General features: G+C 35.7%; 1 protein-coding gene across 1 annotated transcript in view; it reads left to right on the top strand.

Annotated features, from left to right (window-relative positions):
• The window catches only part of ACAP2 (ArfGAP with coiled-coil, ankyrin repeat and PH domains 2), a 155,035-nt gene that overhangs the window by 83,878 nt on the left and 53,130 nt on the right, over positions 1–18,027 (top strand). Inside the window, exon 5 of the mRNA XM_065875727.1 lies at positions 11,880–11,938. Coding sequence (XP_065731799.1) covers positions 11,880–11,938 — 59 coding nt within the window. The remainder of the gene's footprint in view (positions 1–11,879; positions 11,939–18,027) is intronic.

Here is an 18,027-nt window from a genome sequence, read left to right as displayed (position 1 = left end):
TAAAACTAGGCATTTAGTAAAGATAGGAAATATTCATTTTAGTTTATTCAACAAATGTTACGCTTATTTATGATCAAAAAATCAAAATTTCAAAATGTTTTTAAATCTGCAAAGGTCTGCAATCCCATTTAAAATGATAGAATTATGTGCATTTAATTCCATCTTCAGAAATTAATATTTTTTAATAATTTAAAATAAAACACAATTAAATTTCATTAAGAGTCAGACTTTGGCTAATTAACATTAAAAGCCAATAATAAATAAATACCAAGAAGTAAGAGCCAAAAAATAACAAAATCAATTGCATTCTAATGGGAATACCTTATAACTAATGATGATGATGCTAAGGAAACAATCATACATACCTTGTTAATAGGAAAAATGTGAAAAATGACAATAGGAGCAAGAATTGTGAAAAATAAGCAAAAGAAAGATGCAATATTTGACAGGGCGTACAAAACAAAGAAGTGATGACAAACAAATTGTGACTAAAATAGCTTTGGATGATTCAAATAGTAATGCCATGTAACTTTTCCCCTGAAATGTCACTATTTTAGTGTGCCATGACCTAAGCATTGAGAACCTTTATAGTAGTAAATTGGTTCCCATTCCCAGAGACTGGATTTATGTCATCTGGAGTGCGGCATTAGAATTTTTAAAATCTCCCCAGGTGATTCTGACATGCAGTAAAATTTGAGGACCATTACTTTCGATCGGTGGTTCTCAAATTGTGGTCCCTGGACCAGCAGCATCAGTATTACCTCGGGACTTGTTAGAATAACAACTTCTTAGAGCCCATCCAGATCTACTAAATCAGAAACTCTGAGGCTGGAAGCCAGCAATATGTGTTTGAACAAGGCTTGCAGGGGTTTCTGTTGTATTCTAAAGTTTGTGAACCACTGTTCTAGAGCAGGGGTTGGCAAACTACGGCTTACAGGCCAAATCTAGCCCATCGCCCCCTCCCCTTTTTTTCATATAAATTTTTATTGGAACACAGCTATGCTGTGTTTGCTTCTGTATTGTCTATGGTTACTTTCGCATGATGGCAGAGATGAGTAGCTGTGGCAGAGACAACATGGCCCACAAGCCTAAAATACCATCTAGCTCTTTACAGAAAAAATGTGCTGACTTCTGCTCTCAAGACTGTTTTTGCCCACTTCCAAGGACTGTATATGTCATGACATCCACTGAAGGGAGGCCCCTTTTTGCTCTTAGTGAAGGTAATTTAGTGATTTAGACGCCTTGATGAATTCTTCTCAGTGGAGTGCTAGTGGGCTGCAACCCAGACTAGTTAAAATTAGTCTCTGGGAGTAAGAACCAGCAATCAAAGCTCTACAGGTCATCCCATTGTGCAGCCCAGTTTGAGAAACAATGCATTGCTTCTTCCCCCAAACAAGCACTTGGAAGTCATGGTAAATGTAGATTTTGATTCTGTAAGTCTGGGGTGGTTCTGGAGATTCTTCATCTCTAACAAGCACGCAAGTGATGTGGATACTGCTGATTCACATCTGGGGAACCTTAAAAATTCTGATTCCTGATACTTGCCAGTTTTTCTAATTATCTCAGCATCAGGGTACTTAAAAGTTCCCCAGGTTATAATACTGTACCATTGAGAACCCCTGGTCAGAGCGATTTGTCTCAATCTTGGAGTAACAGAATCACCTAGTGAACTTATTAAAAAATACAGAGGGATTCTGTCCTTCAATAAGCTTGGATCTTTGTATTAATATTTTCTGTTAGCTTTGCAGGTGATTTTGATTCACAACCAAGCCCGTGAAGAACCACTGCCTTAGAGAAATGAAGAAAGGGAGAAAGAAGGGGTTAGATAAATGGATAGGTTAGGACAGGCAGGGGATGTAGAAAAACGGGAACACATAATAAATATTCATTTGCATATTGGGACCTGTTTCTGCTAAAAGCAAAGAAGAGTCTTCTTGATTATTATAAGCCTGTAATAAACAGGCCTAATGAGATTAAAAGATTCAATGAATCCACAGTGTCAACAGCCATAACCCTGTGCCTATAGATTCTGGAAAGGACAGGAATGATTATGTCATGCAGAATCGTCAGAAGAGACTGCTATGGTAGCTCAGTAATATTTAAATGGATCACAAAGACTACAAAATTTTTAGTCTCGGCCAGTGGGACCTAAATGGCAAGAACTGAGAATAGTTCAATGCTGTCTATGGATGTGTAGCCTATTCTTCTACTAAAGTTCCTAGAGTGTCTGCCATCTGTGTAGTGTATCTCAGCTTTCATCTTTTGCTGAACACAGCTAGATAGTGTTGCTTTAACTGGGTGCAGACATGAATGGGGAATAACCTGAGTGTAAGCCATTGGTTTTAAACAGCCATGATATTTATGCACTCTTACCTCTTAAAAGGTAAGATCCTTTTATAAGTAGCAGATAGGTCAAATGACATTGCTGATTATTTGTCATACATATGTTGCTAGGAATAATGCCATTCATTTCCAAAAATGGAACTGAACCTTTGCTTTGTGTTGGTACCCCCCCCACACCCCACCCAAGGAACCTGTCACTCTGGCTTTATTATACCATCCCAGGTTTTGTGGTACAGACATGGAAGAGAAGACCTGTATGCACTCAATTCTGAGGATGAAACAAATTTTGTTTTTGGTCTAAAGCCCAGATAAAGTTTTTGGGTGGTTGCTGAGCACTTTGGGTAAGATCTTGATCAGAACCCCCAACTAGTCAGGATAGTAGAACTCTACACAAGGAAAATAGGGAAATGAGGTAAAGGGCAAAAATTTAGGGAAGAGTCTTGCAAAATTCCTTCGTCACCAAATTTCCAGAGACATTGACAAGGCAAAGTCTTAAAGCTTAAGAAATGCTGTGAATTCTCTCTTAGTGGGGAATAGATTAGTGCCCTATTGAGGCAGCTCTTTGCAACAGTTCACCAGAGGAAGAGTTAGCTGTTAGGTAGCTGGATAGCTTGAAACTGGCAAGTGGGAGACTCAGTTGCCTTTGCATTACAACATACTTTTCATTCTAATGGAGGTGTTAAAATAGGTAGGCTAGATTATTGACAATTGCTTGAAATATTTCTCATTCTCTCCAAATGTATATAAACTTTAGTTAATGCTATATTTTGGAGAACTTTGTAATGTTTTTGTAGTTTTAAAATAACAATAATAGGCAAAAACCATTGTGTTTCTTTCTCTGGAATATATTGATTTTTTTTTTTTTACTGGGGAATGATTGACATAAACTGTATTATTAAAGTGTACAATTTGATAAATGTTGACATATGTATACCTCCATAAAACTGTCACCTCAATTAATTTAATGAACATAACAATTATGCCTCAAAATTTTCTTGTGCCGCTTTATAATTCCTCCTCTGATTTGCCACCTCCTCATTCCTAGTCAATCACTGATCTGCTGTCTGTCATTACTGATCAGTTTGCATTTTCCAGACCTATATGTAAATGGATTTTTTTTTTTTTGGTCTAATTTCTTTCAGTGTAATGATTTTGAGGCTCAATCATGGTCTGTGTAGCAATAGTTTATTCCCTTTTTTTCTATTGCTTAATAGTATTGCATTGTGTAGATATATCACAATTTGTTTATCCATTCACCTGTTGATGGATGTGTTAGTTATCTATTGCTGTATAACTGATTACCCCAAAATATGGTGGCTTAAAGCAACAAACATTTATTATCTCAGTTTCTGGGCCTGGAATTTTTAGAGAGACTTAGCTGAGTGGCTTTGGCTCAGAGTCTTTAATGAGATAGCTGATAAGGTGTGGCCGGGGTTACTGTAATTTGAAGGCTTCACTGGGGTTGGAGGATCCAATTCCAAGATAGGGCCATGCATATGACTGTTGACTGCAGGCCTCACTCAGTTCCTCACCAAGGAGCCTCTTTACAGGGTTGCTTGAGTGGTTTTTACTGCATGGAATCTGGTTACTCCCAAAACAAATGATACAAGAGTAAGGGCAAAGAGAAAAATGCAATACTATCCATGACTTAGTCTCAGAAGTTACTGTTTGTCACTTCCTCCATATTACTACTTTTTAGAAGTAAGTCTCTATGGGGAAAAGAATTAGGCTCCACTTTTGAAGGGAAGAATGTCAAACAATTTGTGGACGTATTTTAAAGCCAATACAATGAACATTTGAGTTGTTTCCCAGTTTTGGCTATTACAAATAAAGCTGCTTATAAAAAATATGTGTAAAAGTCTGTATAGATGTATGCTTTTATTTCTTTTGTGTAAATAGCTAGAGGTAGAATGGGTAGTATGTTTAACATTTTACGAAACTACTTATATAGTGAAATGTACAAAAAAATTGCTAAGAAGAATTATGGAAAGAAGAATTTCTTTATTAATGCTTATAATGATGTTAATATTCTTTTATACATTAAATTTCTAAAAGTTTTAAATTTCATTAAAGAAAACCTCCAAAATCTGGAAATTGTTTTCCAAATTTGATTGTATCCTTTTATACAAGCAGTGTATGAGAGTTCTAGTTGTTCCACATGATTGCCAGCACTTGGTATGGATACTCTTCTTAATTTTGTTATGGTTTTAATTTGCATTTCCTTAATAACTAATGATCCCAAGAATCTTTTCATGTGTTTATTTGCCACCCTTGTATTTTCCTCAATGAAATGTCAGATCTTTAGCCCATTTAAAAAAGTTGGGCTGTTTATCTTATTATTTAGTTACAAGAGTTCTTTCTATATTCCAGATATGTTATTTGTCAGATAAGTGTTTTGCAGATATGTATTTTCTCCCAGGCTTTGGCTTATCTTTTTTATTTTTGTAGCAGTATCTTTCGAAGAGCAATAGTTTTTAATTTTGATGAAGTAAATTTATTGATCTTTTTTTCTTTTATAGTTTTCTTTTTGTGTACTATTAAGATATGTTTGCCTAACCCAAGTTCACTAACACTATTCTAGGTTTAGTTTAGATCTGTAGATCCATCCCAAGTTAATTTTTATGTATGTTGCATGCTAAGGGTCGAGTTTCATTTTTTGGTCATAAGGCTGTCCAGTTGTTTGTTCCAGCATCATTTGCTCAAAAAATTATCTGTTCCCTATTGGCATCTTTTGTTTAAAAAAAAAAAAAGTTGACCGTATGTATTGGTCATTTCTGGACTCTATTCTGTTTTATTGACTTTTTTTGCCTATCTTTAATACTACAAATGCCTTGATTACTGTAGGTTTCATAATAAGTCTTGAAATTAAGTAGGTTAGATATTTCAACTTTCTTCCTTCTTTTCAAAATTGGTTTGGCTACTCTAGGTCCCTCACATTTCCATATATATTTTAGAATCAAGTTTTAAACTTCTACAAAATGCCTTACTGGGATTTGGAGTGGGATTGCATCAAATCTATATAGATCAATTTGGTGAGAATTGACATCTTACTAATATTGACTCTTCTAATCCATGAACACAATATATCTCTATTTTTTTAGGTTTTCTTTAATTTCTCTTGGCAGTATTTTGTGATCTTCATTGCACAAGTCTTGCATATCTTTTGTCAAGTTTATCCCTAAGCATTTCCTATTTTTTGGTGCTATTGTAAGTGATATATTTTAAAGTTCAGTTTCTAATTGGTCATTGCTGGTGTATAGAAATACCACTGAATCTTGTATACTGACTTTATTTCTGCAGACTTGCTAAATTCACTTATTAGTTCTAGTAGACTTTCCTGTAGTTTCTCTTTAGTTATGTTTGTTCATTTGTTTTGTTTTTTAGATTCCATATATAAGTGAAATCATACAATATTTGTCTTTCTTTGTCTGACTATTTCACATAGCATAACACCCTCGAGGTCCATGCATGTTGTAGCAAATGGCAAATATTAGAAGTCATAGCCACAGCAGTCAGACAAAAAAAATAAAAGGAATGCAGATTGGAAAGGAAGATACAAAACTGTCAATGTTTGCAGATGCCATATGATACTATATATACAAAATCCTAAAGATGCCACCAAAAGACTACTGGAACTTGTCAATGAATTCAGTAAAGTTGCAGGATACATAATTTTTTTTTAACATCTTTATTGGAGTATAATTGCTTTACAATGGTGTATTAGTTTCTGCTTTGTAACAAAGTGAATCAGTTATACATATACATATGTTCCCATGTCTCTTCCCTCTTGCATCTCCCTCCCTCCCACCCTCCCTATCCCACCCCTCTAGGTGGTCACAAAGCACCGAGCTGATCTCCCTGTGCTATGTGGCTGCTTCCCCCTAGCTATCTATTTTACGTTTGGTAGTGTATATATGTCCATGCCACTCTCTCACTTTGTCACAGCTTACCCTTCCCCCTCTCCATATCCTCAAGTCCATTCTCTAATAGGTCTGTGCCTTTATTCCTGTCTTACCCCTAGGTTCTTCATGACCTTTTTTTTTTTTATTTTACTTAGATTCCGTATATATGTGTTAACATACGGTATTTGTTTTTCTCTTTCTGACTTACTTCACTTTGTATGACAGACTCTAGGTCCATCCACCTCACTACAAATAGGATGCATAATTAATATGCAGAAACCTGTTACATTTCTATACACTAACAATGAAGTAACAAACAGTCCCATTTACAGTCACATCCAAAAGAATAAAATACATGGAAATAAATCTAACTAAGGAAATAAAAGACTTAGAAAACTATATGACACTGATCAAAGAAATTAAAGATGACACAAACAGATGGAAAGGTATACTGTGATCATGGATTGAAAGAAATAATATTTTTAAAATGACCATACTACCTCAGGTGGTGTGGGGATTCATTTTAATCCTTATCAAAATCCCAATTACATTTTTCACAGAACTGGAAAAGATAATTCTAAAATATGTATGGAAACACGAAAGACCCGAAGTAGCCAAAACAATCTTAAGAAAGAAGAACAAAGCTGGAGGTATCATGCACCCTCATCTCAAACTATACAACAAAGCTGCAGTAATCAAAACAGTGTGGTACTGGCACAAAAACAGACACATAGATCAAGGGAACAGAATAGAGAGCCCAGAAATGAACCCACATTTATATGGGCAATTAATATATGACGAAGGAGGCAAGAGTACACAGTGGGGGAAAGGCAGACTCTTCAATAAATGGTGTTAGGAACACTGGGCAGCTACATGCAAAAGAATCAGATGAGTACATTCTCACACCATATACAAAAATAAACTCAAAATGGATTAAAGACTTAAATGTAAGATATGAAACCATAAAACTTCTAGAAGGAAACATAAGCAGTATGCTCTTTGACATCAGTCTTAGCAATATTTTTTTGACCTATGTCTCCACAATCAAGGGAAACAAAAGCAAAGATAAGCAAATGGGACTACATGAAACTAAGAAAGCTTTTATACAGTGAAGGAAGCCATGAACAAAATGAAAAGGCAGCCTACTGAATGGGAGAAGATGTTTGCAAATGTTATATCCAACAAGGGGTCAATATCCCAAATATACAAGGAACTCATACAACTCAGCATCCAAAAAAACCCCAAATACCCCAATTTAAAAAATGGGCAGAGGACCTGAATAGACATTTTTCCAAAGAAGACATACAGATGGTCAACAGGCACATGAAAAAATGCTTTCAAAACCACAATGAGATATAACCTCACATTTGTCAGAGTGGCTGTTATCTAAACAAATCAAATGCAAATCAAAACCACAATGAGTTATAACCTCACATTTGTCAGAATGGCTGTTATCTAAACGTTAACAAGTAACAAGCATTGGTGAGGATGTGGAGACAGGTAAATCCTTGTGTGCTGTTGATGGGAATATAAATTTATACAGCCATTATGGAAAACAGTATGGAAATTCCTCAAAAAACTAAAAGTAAAACTACCGTATGGTCCAGCAAGTTCACTCTTGGGTACTTAACCAAAGAAAACAAAAACACTAATTAGAAAAGATATATACACCCCTGTGTTCATTGCAGCATTATTCACAATAGGCAAGATATGGAAGCAATCTAAGTGCCTATCAGTAGGTGAATGGATGAAGAAGGTGTGGTGTATATATTACATGTATAGTATATATACAGTGGAATATTATTCAACCATAAAAAAGAATGAAACCTTGCCATTTGTGACAAATGGGGTGGACCTAGAGGGTATTAAAGTTATTTTCAAATTTAAATTTATTTATTTATTTATTTATTTATTTTGGATTGTGTTGGGTCTTCATTTCCACGCGAGGGCTTTCTCCAGTTGCGGCGAGCGGGGGCCACTCTTCATTGCAGTGCACGGGCCTCTCACTGTCGCGGCCTCTCCCGTTGCGGAGCACAGGCTCCAGACGTGCAGGCTCAGTAGTTGTGGCTCACGGGCTTAGTTGCTCTGCGGCATGTGGGATCTTCCCAGACCAGGGCACGAACCCGTGTCCCCTGCATTGGCAGGCAGATTCTTAACCACTGCACCACCAGGGAAGCCCCAAATTTAAATGTAACAAAATTGATTTTTTGTGGTGTAGTTTTATGAGTTTTGACAAATGCATACGGTTGGGTCTCCATACCTCAATCAAGATGCAGTTTTGTTAACTCTCGAAATACTCGAAATACTCTTATTAACCCATTGTTAGTCACCCTTTCCTTCTTCCTCCTACCATTGTAAATTGCTGATTTGATATCCATCCTATAGTTCTGCCTTTTCCTAAATGTCATATAACTGGACTCATTTAGTTTGTACCCTTTTGAATATGACTTATTTATCAAAATGCATTCAGATTCATCTATGTGGTTGCATGTATTAATAGTTCTTTCTTTTTTATTGCTGAGTAGTATTCCATTGTATAGATATACTATAGTTTGTTTCTCCAAGGACATTTGGGTTGTGTCCAATTTTGGGCAATTAGGAATGAAACTGCTAAAAAACATTTGTATACAGATTTTGTTATGAACCTAAGTTTTCATTTCTCTTGGGCAAATACCTAAGATTGGGGTTGCTAGGTTTTATGTAAAGTTACCTTTAACTTTATAGGATGGGGAGGTTTTTTTTTTTTTTTTTTTTTAATTTTTTTTTTTTTGTGTGTGTGATACGCGGGCCTCTCACTGCTGTGGCCCCTCCCGTTGCGGAGCACAGGCTCCGGACGTGCAGGCTCAGCGGCCATGGCTCACGGGCCCAGCCGCTCCGCGGCATGTGGGATCCTCCCGGACCGGGGCACGAACCCGTGTCCCCTGCATCGGCAGGCGGACTCTCAACCACTGCGCCACCAGGGAAGCCTGGATGGGGAGGTTTTTCACTATAGATTCTATTTCTTTAATTCTGTTTAGGTTTCTTTGTTTTTTTTTTTTTTTTTGGCCACGCCATGTGGCTTGTGGGATATCAGTTCCCCAACCAGGGGTTGGACCCAGGCCACGGCAGTAAAAGCCCAGAATCCTAACCATTAGGCCACCAGGGAACTCTGTTTAGGTTTCTGATATCTTCTCTTTTTTAAATTTTTTAATTGAAGTATAGTTGATTTACAAAGTTGTTATTAGTTTCTGGTATACAGCAAAGTGACTCAGTTATGTGTGTATGTGTGTGTGTATATATATATATATATATATATATATATATATATTCTTTTTCACTATGGTTTATTACAGAATATTCAATATAGTTCCCTGTGCTATACTGTAGTACCTTGTTGTTATCCATCCTATATGTAATAGTTTGCATCTGCTAATCCCGAACTCTCAATCCTTCCCTCCCTCACCTCCCCTCCTCCTTGGCAACCACAAGTCTATTCTCTATGTCTGTGAGTCTGTTTCTGTTTCGGAGATAAATTCATTTGTGTCATATTTTAGATTCCACATATAAGTGATATCACATAATATTTGTCTTTCTCTGGCTTACTTCAACTTAGTATGATAATCTCTAAGTCCGCCCATGTTGCTGCAAATGGCATTATTTCATTCCTTCTTATGGCTGAGTAATATTCCATGTATCTATTCATCTGTTGATGGACATTTAGGTTGCTTCCATGTCTTGGCTGTTGTAGATAGTGGTGCTATGAACATTGGGATGCATGTATCTTTTCAAATTAGAGTTTTCTCTGGAAGTATGCCCAGGAGGGGGATTGCTGGATTATATGGCAACTCTATTTTTAGTTTTTTAAGGAACCTCCATACTGTTTTCCCTAGTGGCTGCACCAATTTACGTTCTTACCAACAATGTAGGAGGGTTCCCTTTTCTCTACACCCTCTCCAGCATTTATTATTTGTAGACTTTTTAATGATGGCCATTCTGACTGGTGTGAAGTGAGACCTTATTGTAGTTTTGATTTGCATTTATCTAATAATTAGAGAAGTTGAGCATCTTTTCATGTACCTATTGACCATCTGTATGTTTTCTTTGGAGAAATGTCTATTTAGGTCTTCTGCCCATTTTTTGATTTGTTTGTGTTTTTGTTATTGATTTGTATGAGCTCTTTGTATATTTTGGAAATTAAGCCCTCGTCAGTTGCAACATTTGCAAATTTTTTCTTCCAGTCTGTAGGTTGTCTTTTCATTTTGTTCATGGTTTCCTTTGCTGTTCAAAAGCTTCTAAGTTTGATTAGATCCCATTTGTTTATTTTTGCTTTTATTTCTATTGCCTTGGGAAACTGCCCTTAACGTTGCTACAGTTGAGCTTTGTTAGTTTTTGTCCTTCAAAGTATTTCCCCATCTCATCTATTGAATTTATCGGCATAAAATTGTTCCTCTGATTATCCGTTTTTAATATCTGTAGAATCTGTGGTGAAGCCATCTCTCTCCTTTTTATTGTATGAAATTTGTGTCTTCTTTCTTCCTGATCACTTTGGTTGTGGGTTTATCTATTTTAGATCTTCTTAAAGAACTAGCTTTAGGTTTCATTGGGTTTTGGCTATTGATTTTCTGTTTTCTATTTAGTTGCCTTCCAAACTGATCTTCATGATTTCCTTTCTTCTGCTTAAATTGGGTTTAATACTTTGGGATTAACATAATACAAAACTCTTTTACCTTTGGAAGTGAATTGACAGATTTTGAAACCCTGTACTCAATCCAGGTTTTGTGTGTGTGTGTGTGTTGTGTGTGTGTGTATTTGGCATTTAGGCAAGGACGTAAGACTTTGCTAATAGTAAGATTCCATAGAGACTGAATTTTTTTGGTACTGCTTTTAGTTAGTTGAAGGACATAAGGTTTTCTTTTTAATATTTATTTTTCTGCCTCTTCATCTGGCATGTGTTTCAAATTCTGAATGAAGTGTAAATTATGTAAATTATGTAAATTATGTAAATTACTGTAAATTATGAAAGTATTTGGAATTCCCATGCCAAGCCCTGTGAAATTTACCACACATAGAGTTAAATATGTGGCATCCATTACGTGGTGTAAAATATTGTCGTGAGAAGTAAAATTTTATTCTCATTTTTAATCTTAGCAATAATTTAACCTGAAGGGCTATATAATATTTACTTGAATTCTGAATTTAAGACATTTAAATCCACAGGTCTTCCCAAATGAGAAACCTCTAACTAAGGTATAAGGCAGTTCTAGAGTTGTTTTCATTTGTTTTGTTTTAATATATTAGAATAAGAAATTTCTGTGGTGGATAGAGTAGAATTTGTATTACTCTTTTAGGTTGTCTTCCAAAGCCTGAATTATAGTCAAGGAGATAAATTGCTCTACTGATTGAACATTGTATTTAAATATTAATGCACATTTCATTCCTCTGTAAATAGAAGTAATTTTATTTTTTAAACAGATGAAATTGGCTTGAAAATCAGTTTGTTTCTTTTTTAAATACTTCTTATGCAATGTTCAGTAAGAAATGTAGGTGTTATTAGAATTGGAATATTGTTGGAAGGATGTAATATTCACGGAACTACATGAAAATTATTTTCTTTGTTTACTTTTCTAATTGTTTAATGTCCTTCTTTTCTTTTAGATCCTATTTGACCAAACTCAGAGATCGATTAAGGCACAGCTTCAGAACTTTGTCAAAGAGTAAGTCAGTTGCAGTGAAAAGAAAAGAAAAGCAACCAGTTAATGATCACATCTGGGAGTTGGTATCTTTTCAGAGAGCTTAGAAACATGACTTAGTGAAAATATGGGGGTTTTTGTGCGTTTTTTGCTTTGTGAAATTTATATTGCATTTCTTCCTGAATTACTCTGTAAAGGAGTCAGACTTAATGCCTTTCAGTGAATCATTTATACTATGAAATTTGTGTTCAGGATACATAGTTCAAATTGTTACAGACTAAAAAAAATTTTTTAATGTAAATAAATAACCTAATGATCTTTAAAAATCAAAGCAGATCCCAAAAGTGGTTGAAATACTGTCAGTTATTCTAGTTGTCTCAATATGGTATTTTCTTTGTAGAGAAGATAATAGAATATACGAGAATGAGTAATGAAGGTGCATAATAAGTAATGAAGCAAACCTTTTGTGTCACATTCATCACATTTTATATGTGAAATAAAATGAAACTAGAAATAAAAAATTTATCTGAACTTCCAGGTAGGAATGTTTTCCTTTTCCACATTAATAATTTCACTTTATGTCTTTTAATTCCTGACTGAGAATATATTAAATTATAGATAAAGTTGATTATGATATAGTATTCAGATGTTAAAAGCTATAAATAGTGGCAGATCTCATGAACATAATGCACTTCTGTTTCAGTAGGTTAGAATTTGTTGTTCTGGAGGTGATGTCTTGCAGATCATTTATAAATCACTTCAAAATAGACTGATATCCAGGATGTCCTTATAGAGTGTATACATGAAAAATTATGGCTTCTTATTAAAGTCTTTGCTAGGTACACGTTATTATTATTGTTATTATTTTAAAGTCATTTGTCTTCAAATTACTTTGCCTAATTCCTTGGTAGAAAAAGTAAAAGGATGTTATATATTTACCTAAGGTCATTAATGAATCAAGGTTTCAGATTTTCAGACTACTGAAATGGATACTGTTATTCTCTACTGGTATATAATTCTTTTAGAAAGCATTCTTCTGTGTGTGTGTTTTAAGAATATATTCGTGTCCTTTGGCCTCCTAATTTTTTTCAACAATAAATGAATGTTGTTTCTTAAAGTGTGGTCTGTAGACCACCATAACAGTGAAATCAAGGGCATGTCTTAAGAAAATTCCTCAGATTTCTAGGGCTTATCCCGAAAACACAAAGAATTGTAATCTCTGGTAGAGGACCCTTGGAACTTGCATTTTTAACAAGTTCCCTATGGTATATACTACTGTTTAAAAATCATTTGGTCTTTTTTTTTTTAATTGGGGTATAGTTGCTTGACAATGTTGTGTAAGTTTCTGCTGTATAGTGAAGTGAATCAGCTATATGTGTACATATATCCCCTCTTTTTTGGATTTCCTTCCCATTCAGGTCACCACAGAGTATTAAGTAGAGTTCCCTGTGCTATACAGCATGTTCTCATTAGTTACCTATTTTATACATATTACTATGTATATGTCAATCCCAGTCTTCCAATTCACCCCACACACCCCTGCCCCCGCTTGGTGTCCATATGTTTTTTTCTTTACGTCTGTCTCTATTTCTGCCTTGCAAACAGGTTCATCTGTACCATTTTTCTACATTCCACATATATGTGTTAATACACGATATTTGTTTCTCTCTTTCTGACTTAGTTCACTCTGTATGACAGTCTCTAGGTCCATCCACATTGCTACAAATGACCCAATTTCATTCCTTTTTATGGCTGAGTAATTTTCCATTGTATATATGTACCACATCTTTATCCATTCATCTGTCAGTGGACATTTAGGTTACTTCCATGATCTGGCTATTGTAAATAGTGCTGCAGTGAACACTGGGGTGCATCTGTCTTTTTGAATTATGGTTTTCTCTGGGTATATGCCCAGTAGTGGGATTGCTGGGTCATATGCTAATTCTGTTTTTAGTTTTTAAAGGAACCTTCATACTGTTCTCCATAGTGGGTGTATCAGTTTACATTTCCACCAACAGTTGCAAGATAGTTCCCTTTTCTTCACACCCTCTCCAGCATTTATCGTTTGTAGATTTTTTGACGATGGCCATTCTGACTGGTGTGAAGTGATACCTCATTGTAGTTTTGATTTGCATTTCTCTAATAATTAGTGATATTGAGCATCTTTTCATGTGCCTCTTGGCCATCTATATGTCTTCTTTGGAGGAATGTCTATTTAGGTCTTCTGCCCATATTTTGATTGGGTTGTTTGTTTTTTTGATATTGAGATGCATGAGCTATTTGTATTTTTTGGAGATTAATCCCTTGTCTGTTGCTTCGTTTGTAAATATTTTCTCTCATTCTGTGGGTTGTCTTTTCGTCTTGTTTATGGTTTCCTTTGCTGTGCAAAAGCTTTTAAGTTTCATTAGGTCCCATTTGTTTGTTTTTATTTTTATTACTGAAGGAGGTGGGTCAAAAAAGGTCTTGCTGTGATTTATGTCAAAAAGTGTTCTTCCTATGTTTTCTTCTAAGAGTTTTATAGTGTCTGGTCTTACATTTAGGTCTCTAATCCATTTTGAGTTTATTTTTGTGTATGGTGTTAGGGAGTGTTCTAATTTCATTCTTTTATATGTAGCTGTCCAGTTTTCCCAGCACCACTTATTGAAGAGGCTGTCTTTTCTCCACTGTATATTTTTGCCTCCTTTGTCATAGATTAGGTAACCATAGGTGCATGGGTTTATCTCTGGGGTTTCTGTCCTGTTACGTTGGTCTGTATTTCTGTTTTTGTGCCAGTACCATACTCTCTTGATTACTGTATCTTTGTAGTATAGTCTGAAGTCAGGGAGCCTGATTCCTCCAGCTCCATTTTTCTTTCTCAAGATTGCTTTGGCTATTTGGGGTCTTTTGTGTCTCCATACAAATTGTGCAATTTTTTGTTCTAGTTCTGTGAAAAATGCCATTGGTAATTTGATAGGGATTGCATTGAATCTGTAGATGGCTTTGGGTAGTATAGTCATTTTCACAGTATTGATTCTTCCAATCCAAGAACATGGTATATCTCTCTATTTGTTTGTGTCATCTTTGATTTCTTTCATCAGTGTCTTGTAGTTTTCCACATACAGGTCTTTTACCTCCTTAGGTAGGTTTATTCCTAGGTATTTTATTATTTTTGTTGCATTGGTGAATGGGATTATTTCCTTAATTTCTCTTTCTGATCTTTTGTTGTTAGTGTATAGGAATGCAAGAGATTTCTGTGCATTAATTTTGTATCCTGCAAATTTACCAAATTCATTGATTAGCTCTAGTAGTTTTCTGGTGGCATCTTTAGGATCTTCTACATATAGTATCCTGTCATTTGAAAAATGACAGTTTTACTTCTTTTCCAATTTGTATTCCTTTTATTTCTTTTTCTTCTCTGATTGCTGTGGCTAGGACTTCCAAAACTATGTTGAATAATAGTGGTGAGAGTGGACATCCTCGTCTTGTTCCTGATCTTAGAAGAAATGCTTTCAGTTTTTCACCATTGAGAATGATGTTTCCTGTGGTTTTGTCAGATATGGCCTTTATTATGTCGAGGTAGGTTCCCTCTATGCCCACTTTCTGGAGAGTTTTTATCATAAATGGGTGTTGAATTTTGTCAAAAGCTTTTTCTGTATCTATTGAGCTGATCATATGGTTTTTATTCTTCAATTTGTTAATATGGTGTATCACATTGATTGGTTTGCATATATTGAAGAATCCTTGCATCCCTGGGATAAATTGCTCTTGATCATGGTGTGTGCTCCTTTTAATGTGTTGTTGGATTCTGTTTGCTAGTATTTTGTTGAGGATTTTTGCATCTATATTCCTCAGTGATATTGGTCCGTAATTCTCTGTTTTTGTGATATCTTTGTCTGGTTTTGGTATCAGGGTGATGGTGGCCTTGTAGAATGAGCTTGGGAGTGTTTCTCTCTCTGCAATTTTTTGGAATAGTTTGAGAAGGATGGGCGTTAGCTGTTCTCTAAATATTTGATAGAATTTGCCTGTGAAGCCATCTGGTCCTGGACTTTTTGTTTGTTGGAAACTTTTTTTTTTTTTTTTTTTTTTTTGCGGTATGCAGGCCTCTCACTGTTGTGGCCTCTCCCGTTGCGGAGCACAGACTCCGGACGTGCAGGCTCAGCAGCCGTGGCTCATGGGCCTAGCCGCTCCGTGGCATGTGGGATCTTCCCGGACCGGGGCACAAACCCGTGTCCCCTGCATCGGCAGGTGGACTCTGAACCACTGTGCCACCAGAGAATCCCAGTTTTATTGATCTTTGCTCTTGTTTTCTTTTTTCTGTTTCATTTATTTCTGCTCTGATCTTTGTGAGTTCTTTCCATCTACTAACGTTGGTTTTTATTGTTTTGTTTTGGTTTTTGTTTTCTTTTCTTCTTTCTCTAGTCCCTTTAGGTGTAAGGTTAGATTGTTTATTTGAAATTTTTCATGTTTCTTGAGGTAGGATTATATTGCTATAAACTTCCCTCTTAGAATTGCTTTTGCTGCATACCATAGGTTTTGGGTTGTCGTGCTTTTGTTGTCATTTGTCTCTAGGTATTTTTTGATTTCCTCTTTGATTTCTTCAGTGATCTCTTGGTTATTTAGTAGCATATTGTTTAGCCTCCCTGTGTTTGTGTTTTTTTACAGTTTTTTTCCTGTAATTGATTTCTAGTCTCATAGCGTTGTGGTCAGAAAAGATGCTTGATACGATTTCAATTTTCTTAAATTTACTGAGGCTTGATTTGTGACCCAAGATGTGATGTATCCTGGATAGTGTTCCATGTACACTTGAGAAGAAAGTGTATTCTGCTGCTTTCAGGTGGAATGTCCTATAAATATCAGTTAAATCCATCTCGTTTAAAGCTTGTGTTTCCATGTTAATTTTCTGTCTGGATAATCTGTCTGTTGGTGTAAATGAAGTGTTAAAGTCCCCCACTATTATTGTGTTACCGTCAGTTTCCTCTTTTATGGCTGTTAACATTTGCCTTATGTATTGAGGTGCTCCTGTGTTGGGTGCATGTATATTTGTAATTGTTATATCTTCTTGGATTGATCCCTTTATCATTATGTAGTGTTCTTCCCTGTCTCTTGTAACAGTCTATATTTTAAAGTCTATCTTATCTGGTATGAGTAAGTCTATCTCATCTGATATGAGTATTCCATGCACATGGAAATCAAAATCTTTTGATTTCCATGTGCATGGAATATCTTTTTCCATCCCCTCACTTTCAGTCTGTATGTGTCCCTAGGTCTGAAGTGGGTCTCTTGTAGACAGCATATATATGGGTCTTGTTTTTGTATCCATTCAGCGAGCTGTGTCTTTTGGTTGAGCATTTAGTCCATTCACATGTAAGGTAATTATCGATATGTAAGTTCTATTACCTTTTTCTTAATTGTTTTGGGTTGTTTTTCTAGGTCTTTTTCTTGTGTTTCCGGCTTAGAGGAGTTCCTTTAGCATTTGTTGTAGAGTTGGTTTGGTGGTTCTGAAGTCTCTTAGCTTTTGCTTGTCTGTAAAGCTTTTGATTTCTCTGTTGAATGTGAGTGAGATCCTTGCTGGGTAGATTAATCTTGGTTGTAGCTTTTTCCCTTTCACCACTTTAAATATATCCTGCCACTCCAACGTGGCCTCCAGAGTTTCTGTTGAAAAATCATCTCATAACCTTACAGGGATTCCCTTGTATGTTATTTTTTGCTTTTTCATTGCTGCTTAATATTTTTTCTTTGTATTTAATTTTTTTTAATGTGATTAATATGTGTCTCGGTGTGTTTTTCCTTGGGTTTATACCGTATGGGACTCTCTGTACTTCCTGGACTTGATTGACTATTTCCTTTCCCATGTTAGGGATGTTTTCAACTATAGTCTCTTCAGATACTTTCTCAGACCCTTTCTCTTTCTCTTCTTCCTCTGGGACCTCTGTAATTTGAGTGTAGGTGTGTTTAATGTTGTCCCAGAGGCCTCTGAGACTGTCCTTAATTGTTTTCATTCTTTTTTCTTTATTCTGCTCCCTGGCAGTTATTTCCACCATTCTGTCTTCCAGCTCACTTATCCATTCTTCTGCCTCAGTTATTCTGCTATTGATTCCTTCTAGAGTATTTTTAATTTCAGTTATTGTCTTATT

This window comes from Phocoena phocoena, chromosome 4 (assembly GCF_963924675.1).
Source record: "Phocoena phocoena chromosome 4, mPhoPho1.1, whole genome shotgun sequence".
Taxonomy (NCBI): Eukaryota; Metazoa; Chordata; class Mammalia; order Artiodactyla; family Phocoenidae; genus Phocoena; species Phocoena phocoena.
This window is presented reverse-complemented; position numbering and strand designations above follow the sequence as displayed.